The 17,117-nt window shown below is 41.5% G+C and overlaps 1 protein-coding gene across 1 annotated transcript; it reads left to right on the top strand.

Annotated features, from left to right (window-relative positions):
- Positions 1 to 264: 264 nt before the first annotated feature.
- On the top strand, positions 265 to 15,550 carry FUNDC1 (FUN14 domain containing 1). The gene is made up of 5 exons (XM_060234175.1): positions 265 to 544; positions 5,150 to 5,306; positions 13,159 to 13,234; positions 14,018 to 14,146; positions 14,935 to 15,550. Exons 1-5 carry the CDS (start codon positions 514 to 516, stop codon positions 15,010 to 15,012), a joined length of 471 nt encoding a protein of 156 aa, XP_060090158.1. The 5' UTR covers positions 265 to 513; the 3' UTR covers positions 15,013 to 15,550.
- The last annotated feature ends 1,567 nt before the right edge of the window (positions 15,551 to 17,117 follow it).

Here is a 17,117-nt window from a genome sequence, read left to right as displayed (position 1 = left end):
AATAATAATAAAAACATTTACTGAATGACTTTGGGTTTTCTTTTTTTCTAATTGTATGACCGCAATATAATTCCAGTCGAAACTAACGAAGCATTCTAACAAGTGAGCATCAGCTCTAGAAGCCCAGAATCTGCAGAGCACAGCGGCAACTCTCAAACCCTCTTCATTTATCCTCGGCGGAAGTATTGTACCTAAGCTGACGCCATGGTTTAGCCTGAAAAAGCACTCAAAAACTACAATTCCCATAATTCCCCAGGAGAAAGCCTCTGTGTTGACGTCAACCCTCGCATCAAGAGGGAGCCGGGATCCAAAGCCTTTCGCTGGAGTGGAGCGAACGGGGGAGGGGCGGAAAGGTTTTCATTTTAGCGCACGCGCACTTCTGGTGAACCCCCCCCCCACAGGATTTCGCTCGCGGACCTCGGGAGTGCGAAGTCTGGGGAGGGGCGCGGAGTCGCCGGTGGGCGGAGCAGTGCGGCAGCGGCGCCCCCCCCCCCCCCCGTGGCGCTTGCCAACATGGCGTCTCGGAGATCTTGCTCCGCCTCAGGTCAGTGAGAACCTCATTTCCTCCAGTATTGCCTGCTTCACTGTAATTGTAACTTCCAGCGCGGAGCTGGCCTGTCGCTCCAATTGAGGAAATGGAGGAACCGTCCGAGTTGAAGATACATTTGTCCTTTTCCTGGGGCTTAGCCCCATTTGTCCGCTTAGCTTCCCTCTCGCCCGGGTATTTGAGAGCGCCGGCCGCATGGGCGCGTCTCCAGAGTAGGCGGCGCTTGCCCAGAGCCGTCTGCTGTCGCCTGGTGGGGGCGGGGAGAACATAGCTCGGAAGTGTGGAGGGCAGATTTAATGGGAGGAACAGAGCGGACTCTTTCTGTGGGCCAAGGAGGTTGCAGTCCTTAAAAACACTCATTAAGAAGTAAAGGCTGCTGACCTCAGTGCTGCTTACTTCTGAATTTAAAGCATGCTTAGGATTGCTATGCAAGATGCTTTCTCCAAGAGAGAGACGTTTGGCCATCGCAGTATTGCCATGAAGAGAGAAAGACTTTTTGGACAAGATGATGATGATCCATTTGCTTGCAAAAGCAATAGACAGGAACGCTGGTCTTTCTTTCCCTATTCCCAAAGCTCACTTTAGACTTCTTTTTTGGGGGGGCGGGGGGGCTTTTTTAAAAAAATGCCAATTTAAAAAGGGATCTAGTGGTATCTTTTAAGTATACTGATTTAATTACCTTTAAGGTGCTGCTAGATACCTCTTTGTTTTTATTGTTACCACACTAATTCAGCTGCCCTACAGCCTCCCCTTTAAAGGGTGGTTCAAGGTTTTTTGCCATCAAAGCAGCCTCCTCCCATGCCAACCTGGTTGTGTCCAAGACAAGCTCCAGAGGCAGCACATCTGCTCTCTCCCCTTGCACCTGGGCCAATCAGTAGGAACACAAGAGCAGAGGGGCATGTTCCTTCCTGTGCTATATCTGCTGAGTCCAAAGTGGGCTTGGGCACTTCTTCAGTCCACTTTGAATTCTGGGAACAGTAGCATGGGTGGACTCTAGAGGCAGCCCCTGTATCTCCTGCCTTTGACTGGTCAATTTGTAGAGGATGGTGTGAGGTCACTGCTTTAGTGCCCAAGTAGACTCTTGGGTCACTTGAGTGATGGTCTTTATTATGCCTTAAATTAGGACAACTTCAATATATAGTTGTCCCTTGAAACACTTTAGATACAAATTTGCAGTCAAAAATTAAGGACTTCAAAGGGAAGGATTTTTTCCCACTTTTCCTACTGTTGTTCCAAACTATATTAGTGAATGATTATTCCATTCTGTATTGTACAGGTACGTTGGCAGGTGCCTTACATACAGCATTTGGCTAGAAGTATCTGTTGGGGTTAATGTGAAAAAAGACCAACTAACCTTGAAAGCAAAGACTCAGTATCCCCAGTCTTCCATGTTTCTGGTTAAGGGGAAATGCTGTTAAAATAAATTACAGAGATGGTTTGACTCCAGTGGTAGCAAGAGAAAGAAATTTTACTTACAAAAATAGAAACACCTTAAATGACATATTCATGTAGGTACATTTAACTTATTGTGAACAGATTAACTTCAAAAAGGTTAACTTGCCACAGCTCCAAGCCCAGGTAAGAGATAGAAGAAGAGAGCTCCTATATAAGATGAAAAACAGAAAGCAATCAATGGCCAGAGAGGCTCCACATCTAATGGATGAGAGGATGGGATCAAGTGTATCTGAGTGAGAGAATTTCTTGACCCTTTTCCTCCCTGGATCTCTCCATGAAGAAATGCTGTCTTTACGTCTATGTTTGCCCTACATCTTCTTGAATGCTGCTATGCTTAAAAGTAGTCTGATGATACTGTGTTCTGCCACCAGTGCAAAAGTTTCATCAGAGTCCTAACTGTATTTTTGTGAGAAGCCTGTAGCAAACAATCTTGCTTTGTAGCATTCCACAATTTTGTCTGCATTTTGTTTAACCTTAAACACCGACTTGCATCCAATAAGATTCTTTCCTAGTGTTAGCTTTGCCAAGGTTCATGTTTTATTTTTGTGTAGTGCATCAATCTTCTCTTGCTTGCCTTCTTCCACCTACTGCTTCTTAAAGGGCACTTGGTGTAATTACTAGACTGATCAAAGCCATCAAGCAATACACCGTCTTTCAGTTTGCAAAAATATGTTATAAAGATTGTGTATAACACATAATAAACAATACAGTAATGATAGAGGCCGGCAGCTAGGGCCTTTTAAAGCAACAAACCCCAAGGGGCCAAAAAACCCCATCCCCAAATGAATAGATATAACTCCAAACTTGGAAATAGTCCAACTGAAATTCACAAGGTGGGTGCTCCTGAGGAGTGTAGCTTCAACGCAGCCGCTTTCTTACTGGCTTCAGTTGGTGGCATCTTTCTCTCTCTCTCTCTCTCTCTCTCTCTCTCTCTCTCTCTCCTCTCCGCCCTGCTGAATACCAGCACTTGCTCCCTGAGAAGATTGGGCCAGTACAATCTGTCTGTAGCATTTAAGGCTTTCTTCCAAACTAGTTAGAAACTGTAGCGAATTTGTGAACTGCACTCTTTTGCCTCAGCGGATATGGGACTGAGTACCTTGAGAAATCATCCAGAAAGATTAAAAGATATCTTTTTACAAAGAGTTTTATGGAGAATTGTATAACAAAGAAATAACAACAACAAAAAAGATGTGTTTGTGTGTATAAAAATGTAGAAATACAAAGAAAAGACTGCTGATTTTCTTTATGACCAATATAAATGGAATTGCAAATTTAACACTTACTCTATTATTACATCCAAATATTAATTCTCTTTTCCTTGTTACTTACATTTTCCCCCTTTAGCCTTAAACATCAAATCCACAAGTCATCAGTTCATTCTTTTCTGGTTCATGCAAAAAGTCTATAAGGGGTTTCCACTTGGCAATAAAATTAGTGTTTTTTCTCTGATCAAAACAATAAGTCTAGCCATCTCTGCAACATCTTTTATCTTCAACAACCATTCCTCTTAAGTAGGTAACACTGAACTTTTCTATTTTTTTGCATATTATAATCTTGCCACCATTGTCATGTATAAAAGCAAAGTTCCATGGCTTTTTTCCACCTGTCTGTCCATTAAACCCAAAGAAACACTTCTGATTTCCTTTGTACCTTAATCTTTAAGATCTTCTGAATTAATGAATGTGTTTGTATTAAAAATAGCTTTATTAACTAACTCCAATAACCTCCTGTTTCTCAGCAGCACCCATTCTTTCATCCTGACTAAACAATAAGCAGCAAAATATAGTTTCAAGTCAGGCAAACCCAGCCCTCCTCTTTACCTTTCATTCTGAAAACTTATTTAACTCTTGGTAACCTTTGCCATATAAATTTAGATGTGTCTTTCTGCCATTGTTTGAATGGTACATCAGTTGTTAGAACAGGTGTAGGTACATTTAACTTACTGTGAACATATTAACTTTGAAAGGGTTAACTTGCTACATCTTTAAGCCCAGATAAGAGAGATCTTATATAAGATGAACTCTAGAAAGCAGTCAATGGCCAAAGAGCCTCAGTATCTAACTGATGAGAAGGTGGTACCAACTTCCAAATATACCCAAGTGGAAGAATTCTCCTATTTCACAGCTTTTTATTTTGATCATATTGTTTTGTTGTATCTACCTCTTGAACTTCGCCTGTTTGAATCTGATCCTAGGATAATGGTATAGATGTGTTGTTATAGTTTTTTTGTCTCCGGGGAGGGGGGATTTAAAGGGTTAAATGACTGCACTTGTATATCATTTTTTAAAGTTTAATTTAAAAAAAGAGAATGAAAAAAATGTATACCTTTGATTCTCTGTAGCAGCAGAGTAAATCTGCAAGTGAATTCTGTCTGATGAAAGCTTATGTTGGAATAAGTTTTGTTAAGTCTCTAAGGTGCTACAGGCTTCCCATTTTATTGTGGGAAAGTCCTGTACTAATAGTTGGGTCCAATAACCAGGTGATAGCGATCCTCCCCCCTTGATGTGTGTGTATTTTGATTCCGGTGTATTGCATGCATGACTCAGTTAAGTACTGTGTATTTCACACCTGCAGTATACAATATCACTTCACTCTCCTTTCTACAGGCATTAAATGTTTCATAGAGAAGTATTTGAGAAGCAAATTTTCTGTACAGGAAGCAAAAGAAAGAGCTAAATAAAAAGAAAAGAAAGAGCTGACATTCTCAGTATCAAGAAAATGTCCACTTTGATTTACTTGTGTATCTTGGCTTATTTGCTCATTATGTTGGAACAGAAAATATATGCTGCTCATTCTAGCAATAGAAAGTTCCTCATCATACCATGGATTGATTGATCTTCCTCTTAAAATTGTGAGAACCTCAGCTTTCATTTTTCCTTTTTAAAAATTATCTCTTATGAGGCAACTGAAAATTGTGAAAATCTGAGTATAGTATATCTTGCTTGTTTATGTCTTTGTGCCAAAACCTTGTGCAGATATCTTTCTTCCATTTGCCAACTCTTTGTGCACTGTCTTCTGATTTTGTGGATACTTGTTATTTGTATGTGCCTATTTGACTGTGACTGTACAAATATGTTGTGACTTGCAATATATTGTCTCTTATTTAAAAATTCAGAGGAAGATTAATCTTCAGTTTGTCTTTTAAAGAACATGATAGTGATGATGATTCATACGAAGTACTGGATTTAACAGAATATGCAAGGCGTCATCATTGGTGGAACTGTGTGTTTGGAAGAAATTCTGGACCTATCGTAGAAAAGTATTCTGTAGCTACTCAGATTGTAATGGGTGGTGTAACAGGCTGGTGAGAACAAAATACTTTTAAATATTGTCGTGTATTTATTCTTATAGTGTAATTTATTCTTATAATGTTCTCTTCAGATTATATAGGGTTTTTTGGCATGAGACTATTTTAAAGTTGGTATTATTTCTCTGTAAATTTCTGAAGAGAGCCTTAGTAGTAATAAATAGAAGTAAGTATTAATAGTAACATTTCCTGCATTTAACTCAAAATGAGGAAGAAATAAAACAATTCTTACCAAGTAAGGAGAAAAATGGGTTGATGACTGGTCTAGATTAGAAATACACACTTCATTAGCTACAATTAATGTGACTATGGTGTTCACATTCCATTACTAGAGATCAGGAAAAGATGAATAATTGCATCATAATTAGCTTTCTAAGAAGGTGGCAAAAGGAACAACAAGGATAATGTGTCCAGGGCCTCACATGCTAATGGCCCCCAAATGCTGGGGGCCCTAGAAATCATATTAGGGTGGGGGTGCACCTCCTAACTCCTCCCCATTATCTGCCTGTCTTAAGATTTTGTAAATTTTCAGTGGCTTCAGCAGGCAGATTCTCCCCCCCCCCTTTCCCCTCTAACTGATATTCAGCTGATGCCAACATTTTGTCCCTTTAGGAAACTATTGAGCCCTCAGCAGGCTGTTTATGGGTTTTGGGGCTACTTTAGAAAGTTGCATTTTTCTACATATCCAGGAAGTCCTCTAAATATTTTCTGTGAACCCTCACTTTGCAGGTGGCCTGGTTTTGCTTCTGTCATGCTTGGCAGAGGATCCAGTGACTTTTGTATTGCATATATGTTAATACTCATTCTTACACTCTTGGGCTTGATCCAAGGACCGCCAACTGACTGTTGCCATAATTCTCTGGAAATTGCCAAATAGTCCAAGCAAGCCAGGGCCAAACCTGTGTTCTTTTTAATAGAGTTACTGATTAAAGATTATTTATTTCAAAAGCACTGTAGAAGAATGCTTCATTAACTAAGGAGTATTAAGGGAGGTGAACAACTGAAAGATTTTGTTCAAAATAAGAAGTATTGGTTGTGTAGTGGCAGTGCTGTGTGTATAAATAAATACATAAAATCTCATATATTCCAACCAACACAGTCCATTAGCTGTGATAATAGATATTAGAGCATAGTAGGAGTCCAGTAGCACCTTTAAGACCAGCAAAGTTTTATTCAGAATGTAAGCTTTCGTGTGCATGCATGCTTCATCAGACAATGGAATGGGATACAGTGAGCAGAACTACATATAGCTGGTGGGCAGTAGTTAAGAATGCAAAGTGGTACAAAGTTAGAATCCAATGCAAAATAGTGAAATTAACAAACTGAAAGAACATTTGGTCTGAATAGCATTCTGGAAGGTTAAAGTGTTCTACAGGTTTCTCAGTTTTGTAATTCCTAATGTCAGATTTGTGTCCATTTATTCTTTGTATAGGATTTGTCCTGTTTGCTTTAACCTACCAGAACATTCAGTGGGTGACCTCAAAGTAGCTGTTTTACTGCAAAGGAACTTCAAGAACAGAATGGAGAGGGAAATTGCTGAATTACAAATTATTATGAAACTTGGAACAACCTCCCCGGGACTGAACAGGGATATTGGTTTTTTATTTCAATACATATGCTAAACTTATTCTCACCAAGTATAGCTGTATATCCACAGTATTCCAATGTATTTCTCTTTTAGAATAGTGTATCAGAATAATGTTTTTTGTATTGACATAATCAAATAAGGGATATTGGCTATTTATCTCATTCCATATACTAAGCCCATCTTCCACTATATTTTATTCTTTTTTCTGATGGCAAACTAGATAAACTAGAATGATGTTTATAATGTATGTTACATGTTAAAAAGTTAATTAGGTGGACAGGAACACCTCTGGGAAAGACATGTTCTCAGTTTAACCCAGACTTGCAAGCAATAGAGCAATTAACAGACTGCATTTGTTGCCTTATGACACTCACCATCATTCTCTCATTCTGACATATTACTGTTTTCTTGGTTTCCCACGCAAATGCTATCCAGACCAAATGTTCTTTCAGTTTGTTAATTTCACTGTTTTGCCACTGGGTTCTTTGTACCACTGCATTCTTAACTAAGGATGTGCAAAAAAAAATCAGAAAAATTCAGATTCGGAAGTATTTGGGGCCAAAAAATTCAGCATCCCATATATTTCTGAATTCCAATATTCAGAAATAGCTGAATATATGGGGGATATTAGGTTATTTCTGACTAAACAGCCCCATTATACCTTATGGGCCATTGAACTCAATTGCAACATAGGGTATATTGAAAGCTGCCTGGAGGGGAGGGAGTTTGAGGGAGAGCCCCCAAAACTGCAGGGCAGCTTCAGAGGATTCTCCCCTACAGAACCTTCAAGGCCCAAAAAGATTGGGCCAGGGGGTCCTTATCTATGGGCACCCCAAAAGGCTCATTGCTCCCAATGGTGACAGAAAACCAATCTGCCAGTTCCCCCACTGTAATACTGTAGGAAAAATGGCTCTGGGGAGCAGGGGGTTTGGGGCAGAGCCCCCAAAACTAATGTGCAGCTTCAGGGTACTGTCCCACAGAAAACCCACAAGGCCCAAAAACATTGGACCAGTGGGTCTAATTTCAGGGGCACCCAAAGCCAAACCTAACTTCACATCAGAGAATCGCTATAGGACCCAATGCACTACATCCATCTATCTATTTACTGTATGAGTCCGGCTGTCCTGGCACCAATAAACCCAGTTGCCAGCTTCCATGCCAACTCAGTCTCCAGCCCTGCCACAAACAACACAAGTCTCAAACAACGAAAGCAATGGACCACACCTAGCTCCACAGCTGTCTCTGACACTGAGTGACCTGCAAAGCAAGAAGCATTTAGACTTACCTTGAGTGATGAATGTTCGGCTGGTCTAGCTCTTTGGCATTACCCAGGGTGCACCACAAGGAAGCAAGCCAGAGTCACACCCCAAATGAAGATTTAGCTGCCCTGAGCCTGCTTTGGCGAGGAGGGTGGGGTATAAATCAAATCAAATAAATAAATAAGATCTTTGGGAAGGCCTCAGATTGTGAGAGGGAGGGAACCATTCCTTTTCTCTCAGCTCAGTAGCAACACACCAGCTATCACTGTCCCAATTAGAGGAACCTCAGCCTAGGTGTGGCTGCTGGCTGCCTGTCATCATCATTGGTACCTCCCTCTTCCTTCCTCCTGCCCCTGAAAAAAAGGTCATCTTGGCTGGGAATCCTGTGGGTGCAGTTGGTTTCAGTGGGGGCTGCTATGGCCCTTTCATTATTACTTGGCATGTGTGGATCAACATTCAGTTATGGTTTGGGGATGGGATGGGATGGGATGGGGGGGAGGGGCTGCCCATCATTTTGGTGGTGAGTCGTTGGGCTGTCTTTGGGCTCTGTTTACTCTTTGGGAAAGTGTTTTACAACCACCTTCCAAACACGGGCCAAGAGGGGATGCAGGCACAAGTAAGTGCTCCCTTCATTCACTCTCAAATTCAGTGTTCAGGTAGCCAAACAGAGGCAAGTTGACCTTCAAGAAGACCAACTGCTCAACTGTCCAGGGTTGCAGGCTGGTCCTGCTAATGGTGCTTCGAGCAGGAACCTTGTACCAGGGTGCCAGGTACTCAAACAACCCTAGCAACCCAGAATTCTCAATCATGGAGAATGGAAGCCCATGGACGGCCATCCTGGCAATGTTCCAGGTGACCACCCTCCTGCCGTGTCTGATTCCTCCTCTTGGCATCACAATGTCATCCCCACCAAACATCTCAGGCAGAGATGCCTGGCATCCCTGCCGTGTCACAGAACTCTCCTCGAGAGCTCTGGAGGTAGTCGCAGTGGGACTCGCCTTCTGGCTGGGTAGTGATGACCGCTTGGGCACCCCAGCACCAGCTTGCTTCTCCCGAAGAAGGACCATTTGGTGGTGCTTCCGCAGGTGGTTCCGCATCCCCGCCAGAGTCAGGTGGGCAGGGTCCTGCCCACAACTGATCTGGGCCCTGCACAGCTGGTGCTGTGTGTAGCGTGGATCCTCCATCAGCCAGAAGTGCTTCCAGACTGTGGAGGTGTATGGATGCCCATACTGACCAGCAGCTTGGGTGTCCACTGGAGCCTCCTCATGTGAGGGGCTTGGGAAAAACACACGGTGTCTTGGGGTGGCAAGAAGAACTGGCTGCTGGCTCGTGTGTCTCCATCTCTTCCCCCTCCATCCATGCGGCTTCCCCTCCTGGCCATCTCCTGAAGACCTGCTGGTGCCTGAAGGAACTGAAGAAGGGGGCTGGTCCTCCTCAACCAGCTTCTTCTCCAGCTCCTCCACAACACTCTGCATCCTCCTTGGGGTGATAGTTGTGGACAGAAAACTGTCCCCAAAACTCAGTTCCAAGGAGGAATGCTCTTGCTGCCTTTCTTTCGGCTGCTGAGGCCAAGCAACATCAGCTGGAAGAGGGACTGCCCAAGCAGCAGACCCCTGCTCAGTGCCAGCACCTTATGGCACCTCTGCTGGGGTGCTCCAGTAGCAGCCTTAAGAATATAAGAGAAGCCATGTTAGATCAGGCCAATGGCCCATCCAGTCCAACATTCTGTGTCACACAGCGGCCAAATATATATATATATATATATATATATATATATATACACACACACACACACACACACTGTGGCTAATAGCCTTGATGTAGGGCCCAAGGCAGACCTTCATCACACTATGGCCAGAGGTCAGAGTGCTGGAAGGTGGCTGTGGAGTGACCCTACGCACAGGTGGGATGAAAACCTCAGTCCTCCCCCTTCCCTCCACCCCTCTAGTCTTCTCCCTAGACTTGCCCCAAGAGCCCCTCTTCTGCTGCCTGTCACTCATGTCACCCTTGGCCAGTCTCAACCTGAACTGAGAGTGGTTTTTTTTTTACAAACCTAACTCACACTACACTGTACCCGGAACCAACAGGTGGCCTGACTTCTTTTTAAAAACCCTTCCACCAAAACCGGTGGGGTTTTTTGGTCCCTAATTTGTCCTTTTTCGGGTGGGAAGTAGTAGTCTGGTAAGGTTTAGGAAACTATGTGATCCTACCTCTACCTGGCTACCTTGAGATGAAGGCAATCCTTGTTATAAGCACTACTGTGCTCTTAGGTGAACTTCTCCTGACTAAATCCTGAGACAAACCAGATTTCCTTGAAAACTAGAAATCGGGTGTCCCCTGTGACTAGAGACAAGCTGTGGTTTACCCTATGGAAATCAAAGAATGCACTGGCTTTCAGTGGCTGAAAGCAAGATGCACTGCAACCTTAATCGCTTTAAAATGTAGCCCTGATCCAGCCTACTAAGGCTACCTTTTTGAAGAGACCTACAATCTTTTTAAAATGCCCCTATCTGGTCTAGTTGAGTTTGAGAAATGCTAAGACCTAACTGGATTAAATTTTTTTAAATCAGAAAACACACAATCCCTAAAAACACCCTTATTAGTGGAGCTGCCTATTTACTGGCCCTAATTGCACTAAAAAACCCCTTTATACACAAAACTGTATAAAGATAGGAAGGGGGACCAGGCTAATCCACCCACCTCACACAGCTCACCCACCAACTCCCACCAGGCAAGCAATGAAAGGGAATTTTAAAAACCCCAAAACTAGCCTCAACAAGAACAGAAAGAACCCAAAGAACCAACAGCCCTACAAACCAAGAACACAAACAGCAGTGCAGAACAAGATTATCGAGCAGTCAATGACCAGAAACACCCGCCCCCCTTCCCCAACCAGGAAAAAGGGAAAGCAACACCCAGCAGCAAGAAATTCAAAAAGAAAAAACAACTGCTTAAAGCAATGAAAAAAGGAGCCACTAACACCTAGGTCAACCCGCCCCCCCCCCCCAAAAAAAAACCCTCACCAGAACAAGGGACACTAAACACCCAACCTAACAGCAGCAGCAAATCCAACAAAAACAGAACAAGCTCTTAAAACTCTTAAAACAATGAAAAAACCTTTATAACTATAATAACATTTAGGCCAATCCAACCCCCCCCCCCCCAAAGAACCCTAACCCCAAGAAATCCAAGCCACCCACAAATAAGGAAACGTAAAAGGACACTGAACTTTTAAAAGTCCTTTTACTAAAGTTAAATATTAGGCAACCCCATCCAGGCCCCAACCCCAACAGAACCCTAGCCCTAACTTAACCAAAGCCACCCACCCACCCAAATCAGGATATGTAAAGGGATTCTGATTTTTAAAAATTTACTTATATCTTGATAACTAAAATTAAAAAACAAAATCAAACCAAGACTTACCTTTAGATGTCTTCTCCAGGCAGGCCAGGCAAGTATGTTAAAAAATATTGTAATGTGGCTCTGTGAAAAAGTTGTGCATACGAGAGAGAGAGAGCAGATAAAGGTTGTGAAACTGCCATCGAGGTCTAGATTTGGCAAGTACTCTCAACTCTCAGTTTGATATTTTTCCTTGTGGACTTACTGCCTCTGTCCTGCACTTTTGGAGCCTTGGTGATCATTAGGAGTTTGGAAACAGTTTTGAAATTTACAAACATGGAAGGGACTGGGAAGTTTTTCTGTTTTAAAGAGACAGTTCGCCACAGGACTAAAGGATTGTGGAAGCTATTATTCATGGACTTCTTAGCTGTACTGAAAGTAACATTGTTATATTTGTGATGATTGTTTAATTGTATAGATATTTGATATCTTCTTATGTGTATTTTTCCAGTGAGTTATTGTGATTTGAGGCCAGGCAAGAAGGCTGAGGCAGAGAGCAGCAGCAACTGAAGCCAAGGGCCCACCTAGTAGTCTCTCTTCTCAGACCAGCTGCAGCAATGGAGTCCAGCCAAGCAGACTCCTTAAAAAGGTTCTTTGGTCTTACACAGAGCAGTTTAAAAAAATACCACTGCTCTGTGATTGGTCAGAGAACATTGTGTTTACTTGGATACCACAAGTGAACAAATGTTGCTTCTGGCTGAAATTAGCCCAGCCATCAGCAACACAACAGCCCTGCAAAGATGCATACATGTGCAAATTGCAATGCATTTTGCAAATGCGTGCCTTTGATTGGGTGCTGGGACTCCTCTCCCTCTCCCTCCCTGATCCCAGGGAGGCTATGGGAGAGGCGGGAAAAGGCTTCAAAGGGCGGGAAAAGAGGCAAACAGCTTCCCTGAAGCTGTAAAACCCACTTTCCCGCCTTTTCCAGTGAGTTCCGAAAACCACTGAATACTGATTTGGCAGTATAATGGGGCCAGACCTGGGTCGGAAGTATTTGGCGCCAAATACTTCTGAATCGGGGGGTATTCAGTCTCTTCGGTTCAGCTGAATCGAATGCACATCCTTACTCTTAACCACTGCGCACCAGCTTTATGTAGCTCTGCTCACTGTATCCCAGTCCATTGTCTGATGAAGTATGCATGCATATGAAAGCTTACATTCTGAATAAAACTTTATTGGTCTTAAATGTGCTACTGGATTCCTTCTTTGTTCTATTGCTTCAGACCAACAGGGCTGTCTGCCTGGATAATAGATACTATAACTGAATGTTGTATAGGCATATGTATTCAAGAAAGTTGATTCTAACTGCCTGCTTTACAAAGATCACCAAAGACTTGCTATGAGGCCTGCTGAAGTCTTTGTAGTTCCATATTTGTTCTGAGCATTCTTCCATGTTTCCCGTTCTTACAACTTGCCAATAGCAGGTTACATCACAGAATCTTGAAATTTAGATTTTGAAGCTTTGAATTAGAATTTTGGAATCCAGCAACCAGTGGTCAGATTTCCTTTGCATATTTTACTTGGAATAAAAGTGTTTAAGAAATCTTACTCCCAAATACATTTACCAGCTTAATTTCTCTGTGTCTTTCCCTCTTTCTTTAAGGTGTGCAGGATTTTTATTCCAAAAGGTTGGAAAGCTTGCAGCAACTGCAGTAGGCGGTGGTTTTCTTTTGCTACAAGTATGTGGACTTTTTGATTTTAGTTTTTTAAAAAACTTGTAATTTCAATATAGACTAATTATCTTTTCCACAAATGAAGGTGGAAGGTTTTTCCATATTCAAGCAAATTAATATGATTGAGAAGTACTCCTTTAGTTGCCCCTACTGCTGTAGTTCTGCTAAACAAATCACCCATAATTAGATGTTAATGTTGTATATAAAAATTAAAGATTGTGGGCAGTTTTTAAAATTAAAGGCTCAGTGAAAATTCCCCTATGTTCATTTTTTATAAATATAGTCTTTAGTTATGATCCTTGAAAGTAGTTACCCTGGAAAGATAACTTTTAGCATTGAGAGTTTTCATTTCTCATTTTGTCAAAGGTAAAATTAAGGACTAAGGAGGCATGTTTAGAACATAAGTAAATATATTTGTAAAAAAAATTAGGATTCAGTAAACAAAAACTGATTGGTGTTATTAAAGAACAAAAAGGTGGCTTAATTGAAAGGCAATGATAACAGGGCCCAGAGAGATAATTTTAACTTTTAAATATTTCTTCTCCCCCCCCTTACAGTCTTAAATTAAATGTTTAAATAATTTGATACATGAGTTGTTTAGGTGAATGTGTAGTACAAAATGGGGAAGCTGATATCTTCCGACAGAACTACTTTTCTTGGAGTTTTGTAGAGAAGATTTCAAATAGTACAGTTCTTCATCTCATAGTAGCCATCTGACTAAAATGGCTTTGCTAACTATAGACATATATTGTATACTCTGGGTTGTACATTGTCTTTTCCTTGTTCTAGATTGCTAGTCATAGTGGCTACGTACAGGTTGACTGGAAAAGGGTTGAGAAAGATGTAAATAAAGCAAAGAGACAGCTAAAAAAGCGAGCAAACAAGGCAGCTCCTGAAATCAGCACACTGATTGAAGAGGTAAAGCATGTATCATTCATTTTTTAATATTACATTTGTGGATTTTAATGTAAGGTTTGTTGAAAACCTAGCATCTTAGCATGTGTGCAAATTACAGTGACGTAGTAACTGAGGTGGTTTGAAGACCAATGGTCTGATCACTTTGAATGGTCTTCCCCAGAGAGCTTTCCTTTACTCTGGTCTCCTGCAAGGAGAAGGGAAGAGCTGCTATTCTCCTCTTTCTCCCATTTGTGTTTATTTAAATGTTTTGTACTATGATTCCTCAGGGTTTTTTAGATTACTGGGCTGATAGTGGTATACTCCCTGCCATGACTGTTCACAATCATGGAATGTCTCTCCATAAGGCCTTTTCTGGCTGTTCTTCAGTATATTTTACTTAACTTAGTCAATCATGCTGTGTTCTACCTTCCACTGCCCTCAAGGGGTCAAGTCTGTCTTTGGGAAGCAATTAGACTAAGATCTCAGAACAGAACACACTTTTCTTAGAAATAGCTTTTCATTTAAGTACTTATTATTTTTAGTACAATTATATTTGTATATTTACAATGCTATGCCAGACACCAAACAAAACCATATCAAAATACATAAATTGCGACTAAGGTAAACTTGTATTTAAAAGCTGATGCAGCTTGTGTAGAATTATGTTCTTTTATCCTTTGTATGTATAACATTGTATGTATAACTGTATAACATTGACAGCTGTGTCTTTTCTTAAAAAAACCCAAACAATACTTTTTTGCAATCTTTCTAATGCATTTGTCCAGCTTACATCTCTGTTTTCTTTTCAGTCCACAGAATTTATTAAACAGAACATAGTGGTTTCTGGTGGATTTGTTGGAGGCTTCTTGTTGGGCCTTGCATCTTAAAAGACATGATGTTTGTCTTCCTGCTGGCGCTTAACCTGGTAAACAAGAATAGTAGCGATACACAGTCTTTAAGCAAGGCAACTGGAGTCGCTCACTAATCACTGCAGAGCAAGATGGATGGCTTTTCCAGACAAGTTGGAATATTTTACATTTTAGGCTTTTGCCATCTTAGGCTTGCTGAAGCAGGCTTGCTGAAAATCTCTGTGGTATGTTCAAGTAGCATTGGGGAGGGGGAGACTGGCTTTTTGTCATTATTTTTTTGTACCTCAGAACTCTGTGAATTACTTCTGTGTTACTTCTTGATTCTATATCTTTTTCCAATTTAAGGTACCGTATTTTGTTTGTTCAAGGTTATCTCATGCTGTAGCAAATACTGCCTATGACTAAATGCGTAGGTATTGTGCTTCATTCACAGAGCTAGCTATCTTTTCTTAAATATCAGTGAAATAAAAATAATCTATACAATACAACTGTATTTTTTTTTTTGCAAGGATGACATAAAAAGCAATTGTGAACCTATTAAACAGTGAAAAATCAATCATTGACTAATCTTTGTTTTTCTGCAGTTTAGTTCCTTGGGATCCTGTTCTTAGGGAAGCAGAATATGGGCAACAGGCACAAGTAAATATCAAACAGTGCACCTGGCTTCTGTTCACAGGATTACTTATAAGCCAGTTGCATGAGTGATCCATTTCAGTGCAATCGCACTTCTTGTTTTAGTATATGTAATCTCTAAGAACCATCATGGGGATACAAAATACTCTGCCAGATATGGTTCACAAAGAATATATAGCATCCTCTTGATGATAATATTATTCTGGTTTTATATTTTCATTATAAACCATAGCTTTAAATATTCATAATAATTATATAGATTTTGCCTGAATATGACTGATAACCTGTTGCCAAATGGACCTCAACTAATCATGATTCTTCCTTTTCTGTAAAGATGTGAACTTAACCACTAGGTAAATTTCATTATTTTATCTGCCTTGTTGTGAATGCTCCTGTTGCACATATTCATTCATTCCACAATTGGAAACCCAACAGGGTGAGCTCCAGCTCCAAACACAGAGCCCCAAGCCCATTCTGTGCCCTGGCTTTAGAAGAAGCCTCTCAACAAAATTCCCCATTGGTGTCCAGTTTTCTGCCACTGTAGACCTCAGCCCCATTTGCAACCCACCCCAAAGGGTGATACTCAATTGTCCTGAGGGTATTTGGAAATTGAATTACATGTTCAGAGCTCCTTTGACCCCAGAGTCCTTCCACAAAGTTCCCTCTGTGACTGCACCTGTGTTTGTGTGTTTTTGGAGTGTGGGCATCACTGCTCAGATGCTTCAGTCTGGTGACAAACTGGAGGGCTCTCATCCTGTTAGTAATGGTTGCACATCTGCTAACACAGGTCTAAGTGGTGGGTTGGACGGCCCCTGGACTGTATACCCCCAGTCTACAGTACACACAATGCATGGAGAGGTGGGTGCCAAGTGATTTCTGTGGGAAAGCAGCTGAGTTGTTGGGGCTACGGGCTGGACAGCAGAGGGACAAGTCAGATCTTCAGGAGGTAGGGATGGACCTAAGAGGTTAATACTGCCCAGTGATGGCTGGTTTGCCCTGTTTTGCTTGGTTGGTGGGTCTAGGTCAGGTGGAGCAAGGTACGGAAAACAGGCCAGTGTTTGCCTTGGTTGACTGTCTTGTCCTTCAGTGGAGGAAGAAATCTAAATTAGTCAGGTCATGCTTTCATTTGCTCCAGGCAGGGCTATGCTTATTTGTGAGAGATAGAGGCTGACCTTCCAGTTTGGATAGCCCTGCTGCTCCAGTAGGATGCTTCAGCTCAGCTCCATGCCAAATTAGAAAAGTTAGATCCTTCCTTGTTATCTCAGGAAATAATGGAGGAGGACAAGTCCTTGATATCCTCTGGTTAAAAAAAGATGGTCATCTTGACTACAAAGAAAAAGAAAGATCTTATAAGGGACAGCAGGACATGGCAATCACTTCTTCTTCAACGCAGCTACCCCATAGAGGGTGAGAAACAGACTAGAAGACTTCCAAGGAAAGGGTGAGGATTGTGAGGATTTATTTAAATGGAAGATGTTTCTGTTTGAAGG

This window comes from Heteronotia binoei, chromosome 3, assembly GCF_032191835.1.
Source record: "Heteronotia binoei isolate CCM8104 ecotype False Entrance Well chromosome 3, APGP_CSIRO_Hbin_v1, whole genome shotgun sequence".
Taxonomy (NCBI): domain Eukaryota; kingdom Metazoa; phylum Chordata; class Lepidosauria; order Squamata; family Gekkonidae; genus Heteronotia; species Heteronotia binoei.
The sequence above is the reverse complement of the archived record's forward strand: the minus strand, read 5'-3'. Positions and strand labels throughout refer to the sequence as shown.